Below are 24,449 nucleotides of genomic sequence, written 5' to 3' on the forward strand. Positions count from 1 at the left end.
ATTCATAAATTATGTTCACATTTCCATAATATTACAGCAGGTTGTATTTAAAAAAAAAAAAAAATGTTTTGACTGTCTAAACATCAGTACATGGTTATGAACAAAGCAGCTTAGCAGTGATGTGTAGAGTCTCGTATTCCCCCAGGGATCAGACTCGATGCTGTAGCCACACTGAATCGCCAGGGCTGGTGTTAGAGGCACAATTTGTGAACCATCTGAATAGTTAAAAGGGAGAATATTCTCATGTAATCACGGTCTATATATATATATAGGTAATATGTTCAAGGCCTGAGCTCAGTTTTAAGAATACTTACTGATGGCTTCAACTTCAAGCTGACGTCCAAAAGTCAGAGCACTATCCAAGGTAAGCTTCATAACATTTCCAACACAGTCCAAAGTCAAGCCAGGTCCTACAAAGCACCAGAAAGTTGTATCCACTTATCAAAAAAAAGTACTAATCAAGGTTAAGTCATATATAAATAAAACACACAACTTACGTTGACTGGAAGCCTCACTTACAACAGCAACCACCAAAAGCCAGAAGGCACTAATGGGGAAAATAAGAAGGAGTTTAATTAGTAACCTTGCCTTTCCTTAATTAATCTTACTTCAGAGAACTTACCAAAGTTCATAGGAAGGTACCATCATAATGAAAGGAAGGCTGGTGTGTTTTGTCAATCCTGCACCTTAAACAAGTTTAAAGGTGAGCTATGTTGAAGAAAACACCTACAGGTCACCGACACAGATCCCTTAACCACCTTCTGAATATCATAAGTCCTGATGTTAGTGATGCGTAATGGCTCTGTAAAATTATCTTGGGTGAGCAGACTGAATGAAAACCCCAACAAAATGTCAGAAAAGAAGTCACACCCAGCTCGAGAGCTCACACTTAATAACGGCTTTGGTGTTCAGGAGATCCTCTCCAGTAAAGTAGAGCCACTCCTACACAGGTGATCTTAATGACACTGATGCTCGTCAGGGTTGGTTACTTCAGGCCCGAGGGAGCGAGGGGTGGGTGTAGACCATTTCAGACCAAGATGTGACAAAGTTAGAGTCCTAAATTCTTTAACACAAATAATAATAACCACTCCGCTCTCCTTTTAAATTCAGACGCCTTTATTATGGAGTGGATATTTTACATAAATAAAGCAGTAATCAGAGATATAAACTTTTAATTGTACACGATTAATCTGAGATTACTTTACCTGTGTGAGATAACTGGTTTACTTCATCTTCAGTAAGCGTTTTATCCTGCTCAGGGTCACAGTGGATCAGGCTCTTCTCTCGGGAATACTGGATGTGCGGCAGGAACGCACTCTGGATGGGACAGCAGTCCATCGCAGACCACCGTGCACACACATTCACCTTGGGCTAATTTAGCATAGCTACTTAATCTACTGTCATGTTTTCATACAGTGGGAAGAAACTGGAGAACCCTGAGGAACCCCACACGGACATGAGGAGAAGATGTGAAGAACTCCACACGGACAGGATCCCAAACTCAGGGTCAAACTGGGGACCATGGAGCTACGAGGGTTCATATTCTTTTTATATTCATATTTTTAAATTAAGTAAAGGTACAAGAAAGAAGGACATACACCGTATGGACTCTTTTTTTTTATATATATATATAGGTATATAAGTATTGGCACCTTCTGGGGGCTGTTTTAAGCTATATGTTGTGATGGTTGTTGTCACACCACAGACCGTATTGGGTGTGACACCAGTTCTGTCGTCCTGTGAGTATGTCGTGTCCAATAAACTGTGTGTAGACAACAATATCGGCATTAACTGTCCATTAATAACCCCGGTTCCCTCGACAAAAAGTCAATAGGTTTTTCCACTGGCTTTTGGATCACTGCAGAAAATAAGCTCTGTGACCAACAAAAGTTTATGATTCTTACATCTTTGTTTCATCAAGATAATCTTCACCAACGAACACACCTTTTATGAATTTTGAAGCCTACATACAGTCAGCAGAAGTAAAAAGCTAAAGTTAAGTTAGTTATAAACGAACTACACCGTGGTCAGAGGACTTCAACGTCACCACCATTAAGCTTCAGACAACTCTTTCAATCTTTATTTAAAAAAAAAAACATATTCCCTGATAAGGATCCACTGTGCTGTTTTATGTGGATGAATCTGCCCACACCTTTTTTGGGAACGTGTCCATGTTACGTTATTTATACGTGTGTCTCATTTGGATAGTTGTTCTTTGTGGTATAAAGACGTTTTATTTGGCTTCTGCAGATTTGATAAAAGTTTAAAGAATAAGTATTTTTGATAAATGTGCTTCCAGGAACTCTAATGCTATAAAATCCATCACATTATATTTATATATATATATATTAGTTTTCGCATTGATAAATTGAACAATTTCCATATGACGACATGTGGTAGCATCCCGGGTTGGGGTGTACTTATATAATTTATAGCACTACAATTGGAAAACACTATAAACTGATAAATCTACAAGCTTAGTTTTGGTTCTCTTATCCAAACCCCCCATTGACTTCAGGACAGTTGAACCGGAGATGCAAAAATGCTAACTCATTTCCAGTTTTAGGACTCATTCCTGTAGCACACTGTCAGCCATTGCAGTAAACCTCCGAGCCACCAGAGGGCGACGGAAGAATGCAGGATAACAGGATGTTTAAACATTAGTTACGTGCTTTCTACCAGAAGGTTATGACTTGCTGTAGATTGATCTCTCAACACGATAATGACGTAAACACACACCCGGATGTCTGCAGGACACAAAATACGTGTGTATAAGATGTATATCAGTCTGTACATTTGAACCTATTGAAAACCTGTGGTGTGAATTAAAGAGGACGCCCACGTGCACAAAACGAAAGATATACGTTCTCTAGCTTTGTTCGACTTGACAAAGCGAGTCAGTGTCGTTCTTCACATGACAGAAGGCTGTGGCTGCGCCAGTCATTTGAACACCAGTGTTTTGCAAAAAATAAAAAAACAATAAAATGCACGTCATATGGTGTTGAAACTATAGTGTCCTCATATGTTCAAGCTAAAATATCAGTTGATGGAGTTGTTCATGGGTAATGAAGTTATTCTGCTAGCAAAGTGTCAATTCAGGGAATCTGTATCCACAAGACAGGTCTGCTTAATAAACAGAAAATAAAACCTACTTTGTTTCCAAAATCAGTCAAAGAAACAGCGGGACTCTGAGCTGACAAAGTAGAGTCTTCTTATAATATAGTATATATTTCACTACAGTCATTTTATTTGAGGAAATGAGAGACATTGTATTTTTTTTTTCCCCCCTCCAACAATTTTATAATGCTAAATAATTTACAAATTTACATGGAGATGAAATTAGAAAAATGCTTATAGCAGGAACAAAAGATTAATGAATGAATGAAGTTCTTTCGGTCATAAACATGGGGGTGAAAATCCGACGTCAGTAGCCTCTCCTTGTCTTTTCTTCACAGTCGAGAATTGTCTGATGCAAACTTAGTCTGGCATCTTCGAAGTTGGCGTTTATTTCCAACGCTTTCTTAAAATCGCTTTCGGCATCTTGAAAGAAACCTGCAGCAGGGAAAAACATGTCAAAAACCTTAAAGCGAACATATTTGTACCAAAAAAAAAAAAACAAGCAGAAACAAAAAAACAACCCACATAAAATTCACATAATTTTGATTTCATGGGGACTTTAAATAAACATGTCCAACAGAAAAACGATCAACGGTTTCGTTGGTGAAATAACAACACGCTTGTTTCTTTGTTTTACGATTAGTAAGTCCATGTGAAGGAGTTGTTACTATAGAAACGATATTATATAAACCTATTGCTTGAATTACAGGCAGAACTATTATTGTGTTGTACTATAACTGTAAATAAGTTAGCGTGAGAATGCAGACGTCTTTACAGCTGGTTCCAAAACCCTTCTCTAAACGCGTTTCTGAAACGTCACTTCATGTTGTTACGCTTAAACACGTCTTCTCGAAACCTTTTTAGCACCGGTTCTTTACATATACACCCGCACTAGCTGAGGAGAGACCCGACTACAAAAACAATCAACAGGAACGGTTGCTGCGATGGCCTTGGGACTGCGATTACCACATGCAGTTCAGCACTCGGGTCTCCTTTAGTGAACAGTGTAATAGTTCAACAAACAGACTTCATGTTAAAACCCTAACGAACTTTCTTTTACTTTCACACTATCCGATGTTCCCCAGATGAGGACGGGTTCCCTTCGGAGTCTGGTTCCTCTCAAGGTTTCTTCCTCATATCATCTCAGGGAGTTTTTCCCTCACCACCGTCACCACCGGCTCGCTCAATAGGGATAAATCCACACACTTAAAATCTCTATCCTGTGTTTATATGTTTCTGTAAAGCTACTTTGAGACAATGTCCGTTGTTAAACGCGCTATATAAATCAAATTTTATGGAATTTTATTTTAAAAAAGAAAGAAGCAAAAAACCAAAAAGGGACTACCTGTGACCTCAATGGCTCATGTAGAGCAAGACACACAGCAGGCCCTGAATAACCAACAGCATCAGGCTCAAGAACAGCTTCTTTCCCAGCACTGAGTCACAGCTCATCTCCCACACACCCACACACACACACACACACACACACACACACACACGCTGATGAAATACTCTGAGCAGATTTCACAAGGCTGTTCTTCTTTGCACACACTCACTGACATGTGACAAGAATCGTGACACTGTCTCCTCATACTTATACAACTCGTATCAGCTTACATTTAATCATATGGTACAGGCAGTACACTCTTTTTTGCACTTTAATCCTTGTCTCTCTCTCTCTCTCTCTCTCTCTCTCTCTCTCTCAGGGAAGTCCCAGCTATAATGTAAACGACAGTTTTATATCAATGCACTCGTTCTTAAAGTCATCGTTTCTATAGTAACAGCTCACACACATTGGGACTTGTATGGTAGACACTCCACATAACTTAAGGTTAATAATAAAAAGAACAAGCAGAGGTAATTGTTTATACGGTGAAGCTTTCTGTTATGACATGTTTATGTAACGTTTATGGAAGGAGACTCTAGTGTCTTCGGGACAGACGACTTTGTATAATAACACGACAAACTAGGATATTAATATATATATTTATTGTCTTAATTAACGTCAAGTGGAGAGAAAAAGAGAGGCTTGATCACGCCACCCTGCCACGCATCATTTTCCTGTACTCTCAAGTCCCGTGGTGTTACTCCTTATATAATATCTCTTATTCTCTCCCCCCGCCCACCAGCCAGCTCTCTCCTATCACAGGACAGCTACGGCATCTTTTCAAACTACCGATGCTCACGCTGCGTCACAAAGGCTATCTATGCTCTTTCGCATACACGCTGACGATGTCCTTTGTTTACATCCATGTATTTTCAAGCAAATTTTGGGATATCGCATAATATTTTTTTAAAAAACGCGAATAAAATCCTCCAAAATCCCCATGAAAACGTGTGCGTTCGATTGAGGCGGATCTTCTTTGTTATTCGATAAGAAGACATGTGCATAAACTACGATGGAAACACATTTACAGAATAAATTCCCCGATGTGCATAAAAAAAAAAAGTCACGTGACTTTGCCTCAACAAAGCACGTGATTGGATAATTAGCTCAGAAAGGTAAAAATGGCCGAGAGCGAGAGGTTTGTTTGCATAGACGATTTTGCGCCAGTTTCCCCGGAAGTGATGATTTCGTTCTCTTGAACGCATGGGATGGAAACGGCGCTTTATTCGCAAATACTTTATGTGATATTCGCATAAGTTACATTTGCAACTTGGATGGAAACATACCTCACGATTGGCTAGTGTTGCTGTGATAAGACGTTCATCGCAAAACAATTTTGATGGCTTGACTCGGACAGCTGTCGCACTGGCACGTTACACCACTCAGGAGCCCATCATATACACCGTTTTTTTTTCTTCTTTTCCTACAGCTTTATTCTGTTCTACATGTCTTCAGAAAAACATCCTTCTTCCTACTTGTTATCCAAATTACCGAATTCGTGACGAATCAACAAATAGGCAAATTAGCCTGTGAGGGCATCTGGTGAATTCTAGAGAACTTTTGAGCATGCACTTTCATTCATCTACTTTCCCCTGGAAAGAGTTGGCAAAACTGGCAAGGTCTTCGATGCCAGCATGGTACATAAATTCCCCACATGGCCAAGTGTCTGTGTACATCGGTAAATAAATAAAAAAAGAAATAAGATAAGAAACTTTATTGTCATTGTACAGCGTGTCCCAAATGTCTCCATACATAGGGGAAATTAACACTTAAAAAAATCTTCCAACATTTTTCATACATATATATTTATATATATATATATTTTTTCTCCAGACAGCCTTTAAGACCGTCTTTGACAAAAGAAGAACGTATTGAAATCGTTCTCAAGGCTGGAAGGTCGCGATGAACAGGAAACACGGCGAGCACACCACGCACGTCACTGTCGCCAAACCTATTAACAAATTCACAAAGACTGGAAATGTCGCGGACCGACCGAGAAGAAGTGGACGTCCACGAACGTCCGCTAACGAAGAGACGACCGACGTGGTGCTGCCAAACACAATCCCCTACTGTATGGAGACTTTTGGGACTTCCTGCAGTTTGTGATGAAGCAGTGTACACAGACAATACAATCCACGACATCTGATACACACAATGACACTAACAAACTCAGTCAACAAAAAGTGGAGGACTCCAGCTTAAGAGTTTACAAGGAAATGGCACAGACAGCCTTGCTGGAAAAAAAACCCCAATAGAAACCATCACAGAAATTCTAATGGTTTCCGGTACAAATTCCTTTACCTAATGGTTTCCATTATGTAGTAGGACGTATTAAGGACGTAGGTCCTTAATGGTATCCACTAGACATGCCACCAATAGAAAGAAACAAATCACCAGTAGAGACCCACAGTTACCGTTACAGTTTCCATTATAACCATTACAAATTCTGTGAGGGTTTCTACTGTTGTGGCTTTTCAGCAGGGAGTAAAGTAAAGAGAATATAATGATAATGGATGCATGGGACACATACCCAGTCTGTACCGTATTAATCCTCGGTTGTAGTAAGCCACTTCAAACTGCCTGTTGGCTTTAATAGCTGCGCTGTAATCATCCACGGCTTCATAAAAATCAACCCGGAAGTACTTCACCTGGCCGCGGTTATTGAAGGCTATGGCGAGGTCATTACTATCGCGTTCTCTGTAATGTAAACAAAAACAGGATGTGGATAATACACAAGGTAAACCGGACAGATTTCGTTAAACACATATTATATATTTGTTCCATTCTCCTAACCCACTGATTTATAACGTTAACCAGGATTAATCACCCAGACGCCATGCAGATGTCGATGAACTCCGTGTACAAATCCTCTGCGCGTTTCCAATGATGGCTGTTAAACTCATTATTCGCTTCATTCAGGAGATTTTGTCTGTCCAGCACCTCTCTGTGGCCCTCCATGTGGCTGTCTGTCAGCTGACAACAACAAACAACAACAAACAACAACAAACGCCACCGCCGTTTTCTTCGTGTATGTGTTTGTGTTGTAGCTGTTCGTCTTATTAGCGCCACCTAGCGAACAGGAGGCGCAGGAAATGTGAAATAGCAACACAAACAACACAACCATCTAAAACTACGGAAGCCCTAAAGAGCCAATTCATTATTTAATTGTTTTCTCGTGATCTCGACTTCATTTTCTCGTGATCTCGACATAAAAGTTGTTTTTTGGTGATCTTGACTTCATTTTCACATAACAAGTTGTCTTCTCGTGATCATGACAACTTTCTCGTGATCTCGACATAAAAAAAAAACAGTTGTTTATTCATGATCTCGACATAATTTTCTTGTGATCTCTACTTAATTTTCCTCACAATCTCGACATAAGTCGTTTTCTCGTGATCTCCACATCACAACATGTTTTTATTGTTCTGGAGACAGCAAAAAAATTAGTGCAATCCCACTAACATTTTCGGAAGGAGTCTCCAGTGCGAGTGTTTTGTAAAAGTCAAAGGTAGAGCTGTAACTTTAAGTTTTTAGGATTGAGAGATTTGTGGTTTATGGTTTCTTGGTATCATCTGTCTTATTAACTTCACAAGAGAGATAAAGAGAGGCTGGTGAATGAACAACTGTTTATAGCTGCCATAACGTAAGTGCTAACAAGGAACATTCCAAAACAACAGTTTTAATTATAAATAGATAACACATGTAAAATGTCATTCTTTAATAAGAATTTTGTTTTTGTAACTGTTTTTTTTTTTTGCAACAAATGAGGTAATACACTAATACTGTAATACTTCACGGTTTACCTCGTTATCCAACTGCTTTTTCTTTTCAGAGACTGATTTCTTTTAAATTCGCCACACCAGTGAATATTTGCTTCTCACTTCCTTGATGAATGAATTAAACGCACACCTCTCCAACATCAACCTATCATGTACTATACTTAAATGAGCTTTAAAATGATCTTATGTGTCAGAAAACGTTCAAAATGCTTACATGTATGGTAAAAGAGACATTTTATAACACCTTTTCAGGAGGCAAGACCTGATCATATATCACTTAGTATCCACCCCTGTAATATTTGGATTGGACAGGAATTTTACACGTTTCCATTTGAGCTCTTCAAATAGAACGTGGCCACGAGCACTTTGGTGTCAGTCGGCCGTAGGGACAGAACGAGACGTTTCACAAGAAGTGGAAAGAGCACCTCGGCACAATGAAGTCCTTCATCGGAGTTTTACTCTCTTGCCTTTCATTTATCCTGGTGGATATCTCCGACTGCTATAATGTTATTTATCCATCGCAGATTTTAGCCCAAAGTTACGCACAAAGAAGAAACGATGCAAATCCATCCAACTCCAGATTATCACAAAGGACGCTTAATCCAGCAGGTACAGTTTGATTTAACTAAAATAATTCGTACCTTTGAACTGACTTAACGTCAATTTCTTTGCTAATTAAGCACCAGTGTACGTTTACGTTTCCTTGACTGGTTTTCAAGGCGAGGATAATTAAATAGTGAATGCGTAGAACAAGGTTTAATTCGTATCAACAAACCTGTCATGTTTGCATTTTGTCTCAGCGTGCATCAGCTAACGGAACATGCGTACAGTTTCATTATTTTGTTTTCTTGATGCACGCCAATTAAAAACCACAAATATGACTCGCCTACTTTTCACGCAAACACGTCCGTGTGCAACTTTCATTTCATCTACAGTGGAATATCATAATAATGTCCAAAAGATCATCTCTAAAGAAAACATTTACGCAAACATTAAAGGTGTACTCCATTGGTTTTTTTTTAAAAAAATCGAATCTCTATCCACTACATCTGTAGCGTGTCTATCATGTTTCCCTGTACGAGAAACGAATGGAAAAGTCTAAGGGCAGTTGTTTTAAATGTGCAACTTCAAATCCTTTAAGACGAACGTGAGAACGTTTTAGCAAAGCTGTTCTTATAGAGTGTTATTAAAACCCTGCATCTTTTGAGCAAAGCCGTGAACAGTCATTTTGATTATTTAGGCCTCTTGTGGTATCTTCGTGCCATCGGACAGACGAGAACACGTGCATGAATTCTTCTCTCTGAAAAAGTGGTCCCTTCTCTAGAATGAATGATAGACATTTAGATTCAAATTAAAATTTTATTGGTCTCACACACACACACACACACACACACACAAATTATACATTATATATATATAGATAGATAGATAGATATAGTATAAAGAATATAATAGATAGATGGCAGTAACAATATGGGCTATGTTTTTTTTTTATACTAGATTATTATTTATAAACATTTCTGAATGAAGAATTAATATAAATTATGTTTCACGTTCAGAATTTAGCAACTGCCCTTAGACTTCCAAGACAAGCTAGTTTCAAGTAAACCGGTTTTCCGTTATTTTCCTCGGTACATGGGAACATGTTGAAATGATTAACTATGGCAATCAGGTACATTACAGATGCGGTGGATGTAGAGTAGGTTGGGGTGAAATGTTATGTTAAAGGAGTATTCCTTTAAAGGCATGTTTTTGTACTATGCATGGATTTGAAATTCCACATTCTTTCTGGTTGTGACTATAAGGCATGACTATTACTTTTAAACTAACAACGTTTGTCTTGTCTTTGAAATCCGACTTTTCCCTGTTGGTGGTCCGTAGTAGACAGGAGTAAATATAGGTTAAATGGAGAGCAGTATCTTCACAAAGACCAGCCAAAGGTTTTGCCACAACTGGTAAACTATCTTGGACGAAAGAGTCTTTCTCCAGCCGAGGTTTATGACTGGCAAAAAGACTTTGGAAAGACACAGGAAAGGCATTCTCCATCGCAGGAGAACAAGCAGCTGAAGGGTGAATGGGCACCAGTAGTTTGCGTCAAAGTAGTAGCTCCTGAAGGATCGCTTACGGGTTCAAAAGGACGTATTACAGTCACGGAAGAATCGCTTGCAGGTCAGGAACGTTCGCGTGCAGCTCCGGAAGAAACACTTGTAGTTCCAGGACTTTCAACGACAGTTCAAGAACATCCAGAATTATCACCTGCAGGTCCGGACAGGTCACATGCAGGCCAGGGACAATCACGAGAAGTTCCACAACAACCACTCGTAGTTCCAGGACGTTCAAATTCACTACCAGAAATTTCGTTTACAGATGCAGAACTGTCGCTTGTATTTCCAGAACCTTCACATGGAGGTCCAGAGCAGTCACCTGCAGCTCAGGGGCAATCTCGTACACTTCCAGAACAGACTCTTGTAGTTCCAGGACTTTCGATTTTAGTACCAGAAATTTCGTTTACAGACCCAGAACAGCCACTTATAGTTGCAGAACTGTCACCTGGAGGTCCAGAACAATCAGCAGCAAATCCAGAACGATCAGAGATTCCAACAGATGCACCAGTGATACCTTTTCAACCAACATCTCCTCCTGTACACGAGTCGACCTGGATAACCTCACCACTGCGGCCAAATCTCTCACTGCCAAAGTCCACTCTGGCGCCACCACTATTCCGTGAAGACACCTCATCTCAGTCCGTGCCAGCATCCACTCTGGCACCACAGCCGTATCCTAAAACAACCTCAGCTCGGCCTCCTCTCAGTGCAGGGAGTACAGGTACTGAAAAACCGGCTGGTAGTGTCAAATCTCAGCCTCATGAAAGCAGAGCTTCCTCCGTGCTAAAGGTGGATTCAGGTGTATGGCATCATGGACCATATTTTGTGTTAATTTAGGCATAGTTTTTATTCGACATCGACATACAAGTAGCTAATGAATATGACCACTAATCAATTAAGCAGTGGAACAAATAGTCAAATCCTTGAGCTCACGAACAGATGCTCATATTATGTTGGAAGTCAATCTGGAAACAGAGAAATAAATACACAAAATTGAGATAAAAACTAAAAAAATTGACTTTGGCCATTGGCACACAAGCCATGAAGAGCAAGGCCCACATTTCTGACCTTGGACGTTGGATAAAATCGCTCTCTCAGTGAATCCCCTAAGCCCAACCAGGCCACGCCCTTGAAAACTACCCCGCCGCCAACCTAAACTACGATTCATGTCACCACAAACCTTATGGAAAATGGATTTGATACAAATTAAGGACTAAAACACAACAACATATGCTGTTATAGGAAACAGTCAAAGATGGGGTAGTGAGACGAAGAAGAGTTACCGTTACCACCCTAAACTTTTTATTATTCTACAATAACAGCACGTCCCGAAATCTTTTCTTTCTCTTATACCACCGTTTATAGTGCGTAAATTTGTAGAACGGCTATTAATCAGTCGTTCCGTCACCGGCGTCTTGAAATTGATTTAAAAAATGCAGCTTGTCATGTAAACTCCTCTGTCCTGAAGACGTTCCCATGTCGGAAGAGTTAAAGAAGCGTCCTGACGTTGGAAAGTCCTTCCAAAAATGATAAGTAAATGTCTCCTCGGTGTAAAAGTCACCATGTCAACAATTACGCGTTTTTTAAATCCGGTTACGTCGAGTGTCCGCCGTACAAGCCGTACCGTAAGTTGTTACTATAATAAAAACAATAACATATTAGAACGAGGCGCATTAACGTAAACCTCTGACCAATCAGAAGCAGAAACAGAAAATAAATAAATAAACAAAACAAAACAAAACAAAACAAATGTATTATCATATCTTTCTGTTATTTAGACGTTCACATTGGGGCAGTTCTGGTTGTGATCTACGGTACATTAGACGGTGATGTCCTTTTACTGAATCGCCTTTAAGAATTTTTTTTGTTTTTAATGAACGTGTTCATTAAAAAAAAAAAAAAAAATGTAGCTGCATGCTAGCGTAATGAAAAGAAAGCAGTGCTAAGATCAAGATAACTTAAATACAACCCAATGCGGGTACAACATATCAGCGTGTTGTGCTTTAGTTAGTTTGTTGTTGTTTGTTATTTTGAACAATAGAATGAAACAAAGGAATTAGACTTGATACGAGCGGTCCAATGCCGCAGATCCAACAGGAGTGAACGTGGGAGTGTTTTATCAATTGGGAGACTCCTGTTTAGATTACACATAAAGAAAAAACCTGCTTGTATGTTGTATTTTAATGTTCCCTTGTAGATGGCATTGGGTCAGATTTAAGTCACTATCATACCGTGCTCAATTCAAGCTTGCACACCAGGAAGTAGTCGGTTCTGAGTGTCTTACTAAACCTCTAACCAACAAAATGATCGGTGTTTAATACAAAACATTAATAAAAGGGTTTTTGTTTGTTGCTCTCAGCTACAGATTCTCACTGTAGGAGCCGGCCGTTGGACCTTATCTTTATCATAGACAGCTCTCGCAGCGTGCGTCCAGGTGAGTTTGAGAAGGTTAAGGTCTTCCTTTCGGACATGGTGGACACTCTGGACATCGGCGCTGACGCCACTCGGGTCGCCGTGGTGAACTACGCCAGCACTGTCAAAATCGAGTTCCTCCTCAAAGACCATCTGAAAAAGGGAAGCATGAAGCATGCGATCAGTATCATCGAACCCCTGGCTGCGGGCACCATGACCGGTCTGGCCATCAAGAAAGCCATGGAAGATGCCTTCACCGAGCAATCGGGGGCACGGCCGAAATCACAGAACATCACAAAGGTGGCCATCATTGTTACGGATGGGCGTCCTCAGGATCAGGTGGAAGAAGTGTCGGCTTCAGCCCGAGCCTCAGGGATCGAGATCTACGCCGTGGGCGTGGACCGGGCCGACATGCGGTCGCTCAAACTCATGGCCAGCAACCCACTAGAAGACCACGTGTTCTACGTGGAGACCTACGGCGTCATCGAGAAGCTCACCTCCAAGTTCAGGGAGACGTTGTGTGGTAGGAATACAGGTTGAGGGTTGCTATTGGTTTAAAAATATCTTTGACATTGAATTCAGTCTTATATACAATGAGCATTAACAACATGATAAAATGTAATCCTTTCACTTTCCCATGTGGGATTATCTTTATCATAATGTATTTAAAAAAAAGTACATATTTTTAAACAGGAACTCCATAATAGCATCTCAGTTGAATTTGAGATATTGCATTTTTATACATTTACATAATAATGTAATCAGAAGGATTTCCTATTAAACTGCTGTGGAATTTCGATGGATGGTCGTCCTGCGTAGAACCTGCATATTCCTAACAATGTCACGATGTCGAACAGCGTATGCAGGAAATCATCAAAAACATCTCTTGGTTCGAGCACATTTGTTAGCTAGCCTTTGAAAAAGGTACCTCCACTACCGGATAAAAATTTCGTTCAAATTAGATGTGAAACTTAACCATCATTCATTTCCATCGTGCAATCTAAACCAGATACATTTGGGGAATTTTTTTTTCCTTCAGGAAAACATGCAGACTTCTCTTTTTGTCCGGTAATTGTTATGGTGTATGAAATTGTCCATTCCAGGTGTATCCCCATGCAAAATAGGACACAGCTGTCAACACATCTGTGTCGGAAGCGGCATGTCCTATTACTGCAAGTGTCGTCCCGGTTATGTCTTAAATGAAGACAAGAGAACATGCTCCATCGGCAGGGACGGTGGACGTGATGGTCATACCGATGGTGCAGGCAATGGACATGATGATGGTGACAACGATGGTGAAAGTGAGTTTAAAATGTCATGGCAGAAATGGTACTGAATGATTTTTCATGCCATTTCAATTCTGAGGAACTCAGTAATAGTTCATGAAAATACTTCACACCACTCATTCATACCATTTATACCATTCCTAAAATGTATAATAAATATAAGGTGTAACAAATTTTGCTAATACTTTTTGCTAACACTCCTTTCCTAGCTCTCGCTTATCATGAGACAAGTACCAAGCAGGGAGCGTGAAGGCTAGCATGTGCGTCTTCCAAGATATATGAAGTCACCGCATCTTTTTGAACTGCGGCTCAAGCTGTGCCGTAGACTGGCTGAATATACTTGGAGGAAAGTGCTAACTGCCTTCTTCTACATACATGAGATCACGATTGGCTAGTGTCGCTGTGATTCACAGGGGAAAGAGAAAAATCATTCCACACAGCGAGCACAGGCAGTTTTGCCCTCTTGGCCTCCCAGCCACAGATGGCTCTGGCAGTGTCTGGACTTGAATTTGCAAACTTCCATGAATACAGGTGCATCTCAATAAAATTGATTACTGTTGAAAAAGTTTTTTTTTTCTGTAATTTAATTCAAAAAGTGGAACTTTCATATGTTCTAGATTCATTACGCACGAAGTGAAATATTTCAAGCCTTTTTTTTTTTGTTTTAATGTCGATGATTACGGTTTACAGCTCACGGAAATCAAAAATCCGGTGTCTCAAAATATTCAAATAAAGAATTTATAATACAGAAATGTCCACCTGAGAAGACTCTAATCAGATAATTAACTCCAAACACCTGCAAAGGTTTCCTGAGGCTTTAATCTCTCAGTCTGGTTCAGTACACAACTACAGTCACGGGGAAGATGAAAGTAAATGCTGCATTTCATTTGGAAATCAAGGTTCCAGAGTCTGGAGGACGAGTGGAGAGGAACAGAATCCAAGCTGCTTGAAGTCCAGAGTGAAGTTTCCACAGTCAGTGATGGTTTGAGGAGCCAGGTCATCTGCTGGTGTCGGTCCAGTGTGTTTTCTCAAGTGGAGAGTCGATGCAGCGTCTACCAGGAGATTTTAGAGCACTTCATGCTTCCATCTGCTGACGAGCTTTATGGAGATGCTGATTTCCTTTTCCAGCAGGACTCTGCACCTGTCCACAGTGCCAAAACTTCTAGTAACTGGTTCACTGACCATGGTGTTACCGTGCTTGATCGCCCAGCCGACTCGCCTGACCCGAACCCCATAGAGAATCTACAAGAGACACCAGACACGACAATACAGACGAGCTGAAGGCCGCCATCAAAGCGACCTGGACTTCCAGAACACCTCAGCAGTGCCACAGGCTGATCGCCTCCATGCCACGCCGCACTGATGCAGTAATTCATTCAAAAGGATTAAAGCCCCGACCGAGTATCGAGTACACGAATTAACATACTTTTCATCAGGTCGACATTTCTGTATTATAAATTCTTTATTCGAATATTTTGAGATCCTGGATTTTTAATTTCCGTGAGCCGTAATCATCAAAATTTAAAGAAAAAAGGCTTGAAATATTTCACTTGTGTAATGTGTAATGAATCCAGAATATATGAAAGTTCCACTTTTCGAATCAAATTACAGGAAAAAAAAAAAAAAAGTACTTTTCCACGATATTCTAATTTTTTGAGATGCACCTGTACTTTTCTGTTGCTCCACCTGGGAGCCTAGATCTATTTCTTGTACACTTAACCTGGACATTGGTGGAAAAAAAAGCAATGTTACAGTCAATCCTAATCACATGGTATAGTGTTTGTATGCTAGTTGGAAATTTAATAGGACTGTCATAGACTGAGGAGAGAAATTTTAAGTTCACTTCACCGAAAGCTTCCGAGGTTCCCAAGTAAACAGAGGGAACCCAAGGAGACTTTGTGAAATGAAAATCTGAAAATGGAATGAAGATTGTCCAGGGTGTTGGGCCCAAAATCTGTACTGGAGGATACGGTTAACCCATAAGCATATCATAATTGAGTAACCAATAAACTGTATTAGTATATTTTAACCATGATAGTCTTAATGCAGAAGAGAAACATAATGAGGAGAGCTACAACACCCATATCTATTAACTATGCTATTTTAAATATAATTGCACAATGTTCATGACTTGTTCCAGGTATCGATGCTTGTGCACTGGGTCATGACTGTCAGCACACATGTGTGAGCAGTGGCTCCTCCTATTACTGCACCTGTCCTCCAGGCTTTGTCTTGATGCAGGACAAGAAATCTTGTTTCAAGGCCAGTGTTGGTGCTGATGATGACGGTAGTGCCAGTGAGTTACTCGGTGTAATGGGTCATAAATGGTGATGACTTGTTTCATGCCTATTTATGACCATTTGATATTCCAGTAGCTTAGCCTCATATTCCTGTAAAGATTTGACACCTGGATTTCTCCAGTTCTTCACTCATGACTCGTTGCAGGTCTGGACCAGTGTGAGATGGGACATGACTGTGAGCACAATTGTGTCAGCAGTAATGGCTCCTATCACTGCGAATGCTGGAGGGGCTTTGTCTTGAATGAAGACCAGAAAAATTGTTCACGTAAGGCCTTGTAGTCCAAGGCTATTCATCTAAGTGCTCAAGCTCTGCATGTTCACTCCAACCAGGCACCCATACCTAGTTAAAGATGAAGCTACGTTTCCAATTCTAGCCAACGTAATCCAGACGTTGGTTTAAAAATGTTTAAATCAAGCCATATAACCTGGTACGGTGCATTGTACTGTTACGTTGGTTGGAGAAACTACTGGTAGACAATGCAGTCTTCAAGAGCCAAAATTGAATAGACCTGTTGTAGACTGTAGAATCAAATTGAAAAGTCCGTGTCCCAAGACGCTCTAAACTTGTTAATAGTTTTGAATATTACATATAAAACATCTGCATATTTCTCATGAGTTAAACCCATGGTTGTCATAAAGAGAGGGGACCTTAGTTATGATTTTAAAGGCCCCGAGTTTGCAAGGGCTCCATAGAGGCCAGTATTGGAAGGGAAAAGGGCAGCCCTGGTTAAACCATTCATCTGTAAATGCTTTCATGCTTTCTGAGATATATTACGTGTATCAAGTTCCAGTAGCTCAAATGACAGTAAAGATACAATGTCAGGATTTCTTCAGTGCCTTCCTCATGACTTGTTGCAGGTCTGGACCAGTGTGGGCTGAGACACGACTGCGAGCACATTTGTGTCAGCAGCGTTGACTCCTATCACTGTGAATGCCGGAGAGGTTTTGTCTTAAATGAAGACAAGAAAACTTGTTCACGTAAGATCTTATAGACCAGGCTATTCATCTGAGGGCTGAAACTCTGTGTATTCACTCCAACCAGGAACCCTACCTAGTTAAAGACAATTTGTTCCACTTCAGAGAAAGGGAATCCATACGTATTTTTTAAATAAAAGACATACATATGTCTTTAAGGCATCTACTTCTTCATGAGTGGATGGTTGTACTTCATGGAATCCTAAACTTCAAGCACCAAATCTTCTTTTTAAGTTCTAACCCATCTATTCCTGACATTTTGCCCCCCAAAAAACAAAAACAACATTAAAACAATGCTAAATAATCAGATATGGTGCATATCACTGACCTGCTGGTTGGAGGAACTACTCTTAGACATTGCAGCCCTCAAGTGGAAACTGAATGGTTCTGCTGTAGAGTGTAGAATCAAATCTGAAAGTCAGTTGCCAAGAGGAGATTGTTTTTAGCGTCTGTAGGGTTGTATAGAAAGAGTCAGCATTTTGGTCAACGATTAATCCATTAGCATGTTCAGTGACTTCGACCACTGGGTAGAAAGCTAAATTGTCGTCACATTAGAGGCTGCTTTCATTTGAAAAATGATTTGGCTCAGACCGGTTATTGGGCGAGACCTCATCTGTCTTTGATTGTGTTTGTGTCCGGAATCAATTTTAGCATTGATTCGCAAAAAAAAACAAAAAACACCCCATCATGTAACACTCACAATGTTGGAAAAGCCTATTTGACAACATTGCATTAGCTGTTGCTAAGTGTTACATTGACGCTAACAAACTACTCAAACTGGCCGAAGACACAAGAATTTTTTTTCTTAAGGACAATAACAGCTAAGTTATGTTACTTGTAATTAAGGACTTTCAAAATGTGGGATGAATATGAAAATAGTAGTAGCAGAGTTGCATCTGACTAACAAACTTTGCTTAATTCCGATATGAAGAGCTGAAGGTGGAGATCGTTCAAGATCCGTGTCACTGTGAGGCCAGACTGGCTTTCCAAAGTCAGACACTAAACTCCATCCAGGCCCTCAACGGCAAACATATCCTTTCCTTTCAATCTGATGCACGGACGAAACTAAACATCTGTCTTAACACTAGGACTTAACGAGTCAACTCTTTCAGGTGAATTTTGAAAGCCAACTCACTTTCAGTCATAGTTTGGTAAAGACGTGTCAAAATATCACAAACCTGGTCCAATTTGGAAAAAAAACTGGTTAATGTTTATTGGTGAACTGAGCCAAATGGTCTGCCTCACTGAAAAGTGCCAGAATTCCCATCACTGCTTAACATTTAAACATATACATATCTTGGTCTGTATTATATATTGATGTTGATAATATGGTAGTCTTTGGTTTGAGAAGAGTAGATTATGGGGTTATTTTGAAGGTGGAGCTCTGGTATTGTAATCTGATGGAACCTGTAGCACTGTGGCTTCTTTCAGTTTGTTTTGGGGGGTTTCTCCATTCAGTCTCCTCTTCAGGAGGTGAAATGCTGCTCAATTGGGTTAAGGTCTGGAGATTGACTTGGCCAGTCTAAAAGCTTCCACTTTATTGGGTTGACGATATGTTTTGGGTCATTGTCCTGCTGCATGATAAAATTCCTCCTGATTAGATTGGATGCCTTTCTCTCTAAACTGGAAATGTTTCTGTAGACTAAAGATTAGTGAGCCTGTTCCAGAAGAAGTCATGCAAGCCCAAGCCATGACACTACCTCCACCATGCTTGACCGATGAGCTAGTATGTTTTGGATCATGAGTAGATCCTTTCTTTCCACACTTTGGCCTCTTAATCACTTTTGTAGAGGATAATCTCGGCTTCAGAACTTTTGTGGCTCATCTCTGTATTTCTTTGCGAATTCCAATCTGGCTTTCTGATTCTTACTTCTGATGAATGGTTTACATCTTGTGGTACGGCCTCTGTATTTCTGCTCTCAAAGTCTTCTTCGAACTGTGGATTGTTTTTCTTCACAGCTCTCACAACGTTTTTGTCATCAGCTGCTGATGTTTTCTTTGGCTTGTTGTATCGGCTATGCCCGATGTTTGTCCGAGGCCTCTGATAGATTTTCCCTCTTTTTCTCAGCTTCAAAATGGCTTGCTTTTCTCCCATAGACAGCTCTCTGGTCTTCATGTTGGTTTATCCTTATTAACAACAAATGCAGTCTTCACAGGTGAAACCCAGGGCTCAAACCAACAATAGACATTCAGGGCTATTAATTGGTTAAACAATCAATCTAACAGGGCAGCACCTGGGCAACAAGAAACACCGGTCATATATTACATTTCTGATCACTTGAAAAATGGGTGGGTTCGACCAAAGGTGCCATGTTCTAAGTTGTTTAACACACCTAGATGTAAATATCAGGAAATGAGAGCTGAAATTCTGATCTATCGCCTCATGTTCATCTTTTGATCCCACGCCCAGATGTCTTCAGTGTATAGCAAGAGTCCAGAGTCTCCCGTTAGATCCTGAGCTCAGTTTACTGTCTGTGTGGAGTTTCTCAATGTTCTCACTGTGTCTTCGCGGGTTTCCTCCATTTTATTCCCGTAAATGGATTGGCTATGCTTAATTATGCCCAGGTGTAAATGTGTGCGCCTGCTGCCCTGTGGTGAACTTCAACCCCATTCGGCGTGAATTCCTGGGATCAGCTCTGGATCCACCATGACCCTGATACTGAAAAGTACTGGAAGAGCAAATGGCAGTAAATCATGAAAATATCACCCTGTTGTTTTACACAGTTGAGACAAAACTGCTGTGTACATATAACTGATCATTTTCATGGTGTAAAAGCCTTGCTAAGGCATGTAAGCAGGAATCAGGCCAAAAGATGTCGGTATAGTTATATATTAGAATAGTAGAAAGGTAAAGTCTCTCTACTCACGCATCCCCCAGGACTGAAACAGATACTGAAAATTGCTTTAATTTCCATTATTCCAGTCTCTGTATAATTACATACCGTAGTCTGAAATTTCATCCTTAAAGATGAAGGATCAATAATGCAGTAACCTTAACTGATGATACACTAGCAGACATCACCAAGAAAGTAGAGCAAGTGGAAAGGATGATGTCCCGAAAGTGATCGTTCCTTCGGTAAGCGAGAATCCTCTTAATCATAGACTGCTGTAGACATCTATAAACCATCACATTTTAACTACTTTACTATTGATTAAAAGGTAAACTGGATTTTGTGAAGCTTCAGACGCTTATTCTGATTTGTGGTCCACTTTCCATTCCAGTGACGCTACATTATGGACCACACTGACCTCCGGCACAGCAACCTCCAGAGCTTTAATACCTCAATACACCTGGAATACTATGAGCTAATGTTCAGATTGTGCTTATTTTACTGTTAATTTGAGTGTCATTGGCTTGTAACCAGTAATACAGGCAAAAGAAAATTTATTGTAAAGAAAAATAGTTTAGTGCAAAAGTTTGTGCACCTCTCATGGTTTCTAGGTAATAAAATATACTTGACAATTTATCTTTAAAAACCAAAAACGTACACCAATTAACAAAAAGTGCACAAATTATAATCCTATGGTCAGTAAGAAAGTTAGTGGAGAAAGGAAGAAGCAAACTTCTGCACTAATCTCATCTAGTCTTTTTTTTTTATTTTATAAAAAACTGTTAAAATCTTATTACTTCTGTCAGTAAGGGAACATTTGTGACTGAACACACTAGCTGCCTTATATATTTTTGTGCAAATGTTTGCATTCTACCGTAAATCTGAATTCTGAAAAAAAATACGAATAGGTTTGCTATCTAGAAATTGATATATAATGTGCGTATTTACATTTTCGGATCATGTAACGGTAGTTTAGTTTCTGTTAAGAAGGTAGTATTGACAGTGATGTACCTAGATGTTTATATATGGTGCATGTTGTATACATTTATTAGATTTATAGATATAATTTTAACTTTAGGAATAAAAGATTTTTTAGCATGTATGACATCGTTATACTCGTTTTATTGCTTAATCAATAAATAAATACAAGTATTTATGGCAAGATAAATATGTATAATAATAATAAACAAGTCTAAGTTGCCAAATGTTCCTTTTTAGCTGTACAACCAGTGAAACACACACTAATGTCTCTCATAAATATATCTCTCACTATATCTATCTATCTCTCTCTCTATACATATATACGTCTATCTATATATATATATAGTGGTTGTACGGTCAGATTGTAGCAGGAGACGAGAGTTTATGCGATGTCTGCTTGCATACAGTCTCCCTCATCAGTCACACTAGATTTCAGATCTCCATGTTATTTCTGACAGCAAACACCAATATTTATGCCTCATAGAGGGGCAGGAAAATCATCTGGCTTTTCATGCCTTCTTTCATCCGAGCGCCAAGGCCAGGTTGCTCAGATGTCAAGACGGCCCTAAATCTGACCGTGACGGATGAAGGTACACTCAGACGCTCGCCCCGTCCCTTCATCCAGTTTCACTGCTGCGTTCACATGTTTCACGACGTCATGTGCACCAGAGGCAAGAAGTGTGTCTGCTGTACTGGGAAAAACGGTTTTCACATCCTGTGCTCAGAGGCAAACATGGAGGTGAGAAATTCCCTGCATAATCACGAGGACCGAAAACGTCTAGTGTAAAATGGCAGTGTGTTCTATGTGATGTGTCTTTAGACCACAGTGCTCGGCTCTCCGTTCTGATTGGTCGGAAGGTTGATTCGTTTTCTACAACAGCAGCTCTGACTGATTACTATAAATACAGACCACCACCCTGGTGAGATCATCTACTCTAGATATGAAGGAGTGTGTTAATCTGTTAATCTTATCCACACTGCATTGGTGCCCAGTAAAATTTTGCCTGGATTATAAAATACTACTATTGACCTATAAAGCAGTAAACGGTCTCGTGCCACAGTATCTAAGGAAACTTTTGGCGTTTTATGATCCGCCACGCCTACTTCAATCAAAAGGTGCAGGCTATTTGTTGGTACCTCAAATAGCGAAGGCTACAGTAGGGGGAAGAGCTTTCTCTTATAACGCCCCAGTTACAGAATAGCCTTCCACTTAGTGTTCAGGACTCAGACACAGGCTGAAAACATGTTTAATCAAGCTTTTTGTGAATAGTTTTTTTTTTCTTAGGTAAAGGAGCTGATCTAGAGGTTCACAGGCATAGAGTGTTGTGGTGAACTGGGACGTTTGGGTGCTGTCGCGCCTGCCCCCACACACTCACGCGTTCACCCAGGTGTTTTGATGGTGGAGTGGCTGGCCGCTTTATATCCCAGGGAGCCCTCGTGTCTGTGGTAACTTCTGGCTCTCCCTTTTAGTTATGCAATCATAGGCAGTCTTGCTGGAGTCCCTCACACAAACTACATTGTCCTTAACCATTACAGGGCAATAAGCATACCTAATAATCTCTCTCTCTCACACACACACTCTATTTCTGTCGAGCTACACATGATACTCCTGAGATACCAGTGATCCTGACCCCTTCTGCTCTCTGGACCTGACTGATCCCATCCTGATGCCGTACTTCTGGTTAGAGTTCTCATCAATGGGAAGTCACATGCTGCTGCTGAGGATGGCCCCACATGGCGCAGCCTAAAGATAACGGAGATTGCCGAGGATGGTACCACCTAAAAAAACCATAAAGGTGGCTTTCGACCTGTACCTGCACAGTGGAGAAGTTCAACAAAACAGACTTCATGTAAAGACTGTAATGAATATTTCCTGGTTACACAACTGCACTATTTGACCATGTAGTAGAAGAACATTATTTATAGAAGGGGTGTATTTATAACCGCACTATCCGGTGTCACCCAGATGAGGATGGGGTTTTATTTTTTTGAAGCTGGTTCCTCTCAAGGTTTCTTCCTCATATCGTCTCAGGGAGTTTTTCCCTCACCTCCATCGCCTCTGGCTTACTCATTAGGGATAAATTCAACCATTTAAAATCTATATCCTGAATTTATATATCTCTGTATATATGCTGCTCTGGGACAATGTCCATTCTTAAAAGCGCTATATACAAATAAAACTGAATTGAATTGTTCGAGTGATGTACTGTCGTCCCGTTCAGGGTGTTCCCCACCACACACGCCTACTGTTCCTGGGATTGGCTCCAGACCAGGATAAAACACCAAGTAAAGACAAATGAACAAATATATAACAGCGAAACATAATATACATGTAAGGTGAGAAGTTCACGCCACTCAAATGCAAGCCCTAGGATTGAAATGTTTGTTCCAACTTAACCCTTTACACCAGGGGTGTCCAATCTTATCCGGAAAGGGCCGGTGTGGGTGCGGGTTTTCATTCCAACCACGCAGGAGCCACACCCGAGTCCACCCGTTTAATCAGTTGATCTTGGCTTTCAATAGACTACTCAGGTGTGGCTCCTGATTGGTTCGAGTGAAACCCTGCACTCACACCGGCCCTTTCCGGATAAGATTGGACACCCCTGTTATAGAACGTCCGTGAGAGATGACAGTTCACGCAATCACTCCCTTACATTCTCCTGAACCTAAAAAAAAACACAACACCTTATCAGGTTACCATGAAGGCATAACCTCCTCGTCCCTGAAGATGTCACAAAGTGCCGACACTGGAGACTCCTTCCACTTCTCCACCTCACCCTCCCAGCAATTTTACACAGAGGTTCCTTCACACCAGCTCCTGTGAACGAGATGTTACTACGGAAACGTTAACGACGACGACTAAAGACATATCCGCTTTAAAGAATTATACGGTGTGCATTTCCTACTAACACCAGAGCATACGTGCGTAGCAGCTCATCACGGCAACACTAAACCCTGCTGCGTCACGTAGCATTGCGAACATCACACGTATATAAACAGATTTTCAACACTAGTGCATATAAGAAGCATATAAACGGTCCGTTCGGGATCCGATCTCGGAACGAGTTATATCACGCTGTTGAAAATGTTTGCACGTGTCAGTATTTTCTTTCGTCTTGTTTGTACTTTACGGGTTTGTCCGCGCGACACTTCCCTTCCTTGCAGACGTTCGCGTGTCGAGCATGTAGCCAAAACACCCATGGAGACTCGCGTACACGTTCACGGCTTCCACCGAAATGTCTGCCTACACATCCCCAGGAAAGCAAAACCAACCAA

At 40.5% G+C, this 24,449-nt stretch overlaps 2 protein-coding genes across 5 annotated transcripts; one reads left to right on the forward strand and one right to left on the reverse strand.

Moving 5' to 3' along the window:
- Window positions 1–3,202: 3,202 nt before the first annotated feature.
- ttc32 (tetratricopeptide repeat domain 32) lies at window positions 3,203–7,547 on the reverse strand. 4 transcript variants are annotated; one of them, XM_053614672.1, is made up of 4 exons: window positions 7,332–7,545; window positions 7,035–7,201; window positions 6,392–6,455; window positions 3,203–3,552 (listed from the first exon to the last, which is right to left on the reverse strand). In XM_053614672.1, exons 1-4 carry the CDS (start codon window positions 7,460–7,462, stop codon window positions 3,522–3,524), a joined length of 393 nt encoding a protein of 130 aa, XP_053470647.1. In that variant the 5' UTR covers window positions 7,463–7,545; the 3' UTR covers window positions 3,203–3,521. The 4 variants fall into 4 exon arrangements, 3 of the variants coding, with proteins under 3 accessions (XP_053470647.1, XP_053470645.1, XP_053470646.1); XR_008384711.1 differs by lacking the exon at window positions 6,392–6,455 and adding an exon at window positions 5,791–6,170 and having other exon boundaries at window positions 3,433–3,552; XM_053614670.1 differs by lacking the exon at window positions 6,392–6,455 and having other exon boundaries at window positions 7,332–7,530.
- Window positions 7,548–7,552: 5 nt separating this feature from the next.
- Window positions 7,553–19,949, forward strand: matn3a (matrilin 3a). Its single transcript, XM_053614674.1, has 4 exons — window positions 7,553–8,892; window positions 12,748–13,323; window positions 16,227–16,352; window positions 18,293–19,949. The coding sequence occupies exons 1-4, from the start codon at window positions 8,718–8,720 to the stop codon at window positions 18,454–18,456; spliced, it is 1,041 nt and encodes a 346-aa protein (XP_053470649.1). The 5' UTR covers window positions 7,553–8,717; the 3' UTR covers window positions 18,457–19,949.
- The last annotated feature ends 4,500 nt before the right edge of the window (window positions 19,950–24,449 follow it).

The sequence above is a fragment of the Ictalurus furcatus genome, chromosome 25 (genome assembly GCF_023375685.1).
Source record: "Ictalurus furcatus strain D&B chromosome 25, Billie_1.0, whole genome shotgun sequence".
Classification (NCBI taxonomy): Eukaryota; Metazoa; Chordata; class Actinopteri; order Siluriformes; family Ictaluridae; genus Ictalurus; species Ictalurus furcatus.

Coding starts and splice junctions, on each gene's coding strand:
- matn3a (XM_053614674.1), top strand. CDS start 8,718: ATGAAGTCCTTCATCGGAGTTTTACTCTCTTGCCTTTCATTTATCCTG. Junction 13,324..16,226: donor GTTCAGGGAGACGTTGTGTG/GTAGGAATACAG, acceptor GACTTGTTCCAG/GTATCGATGCTTGTGCACTG. Junction 16,353..18,292: donor GAAATCTTGTTTCAAGGCCA/GTGTTGGTGCTG, acceptor TCCGATATGAAG/AGCTGAAGGTGGAGATCGTT.
- ttc32 (XM_053614670.1), bottom strand. CDS start 7,462: ATGGAGGGCCACAGAGAGGTGCTGGACAGACAAAATCTCCTGAATGAA. Junction 7,202..7,331: donor GACATCTGCATGGCGTCTGG/GTGATTAATCCT, acceptor TTTACATTACAG/AGAACGCGATAGTAATGACC. Junction 3,553..7,034: donor ATTAATACGGTACAGACTGG/GTATGTGTCCCA, acceptor TCCCTGCTGCAG/GTTTCTTTCAAGATGCCGAA.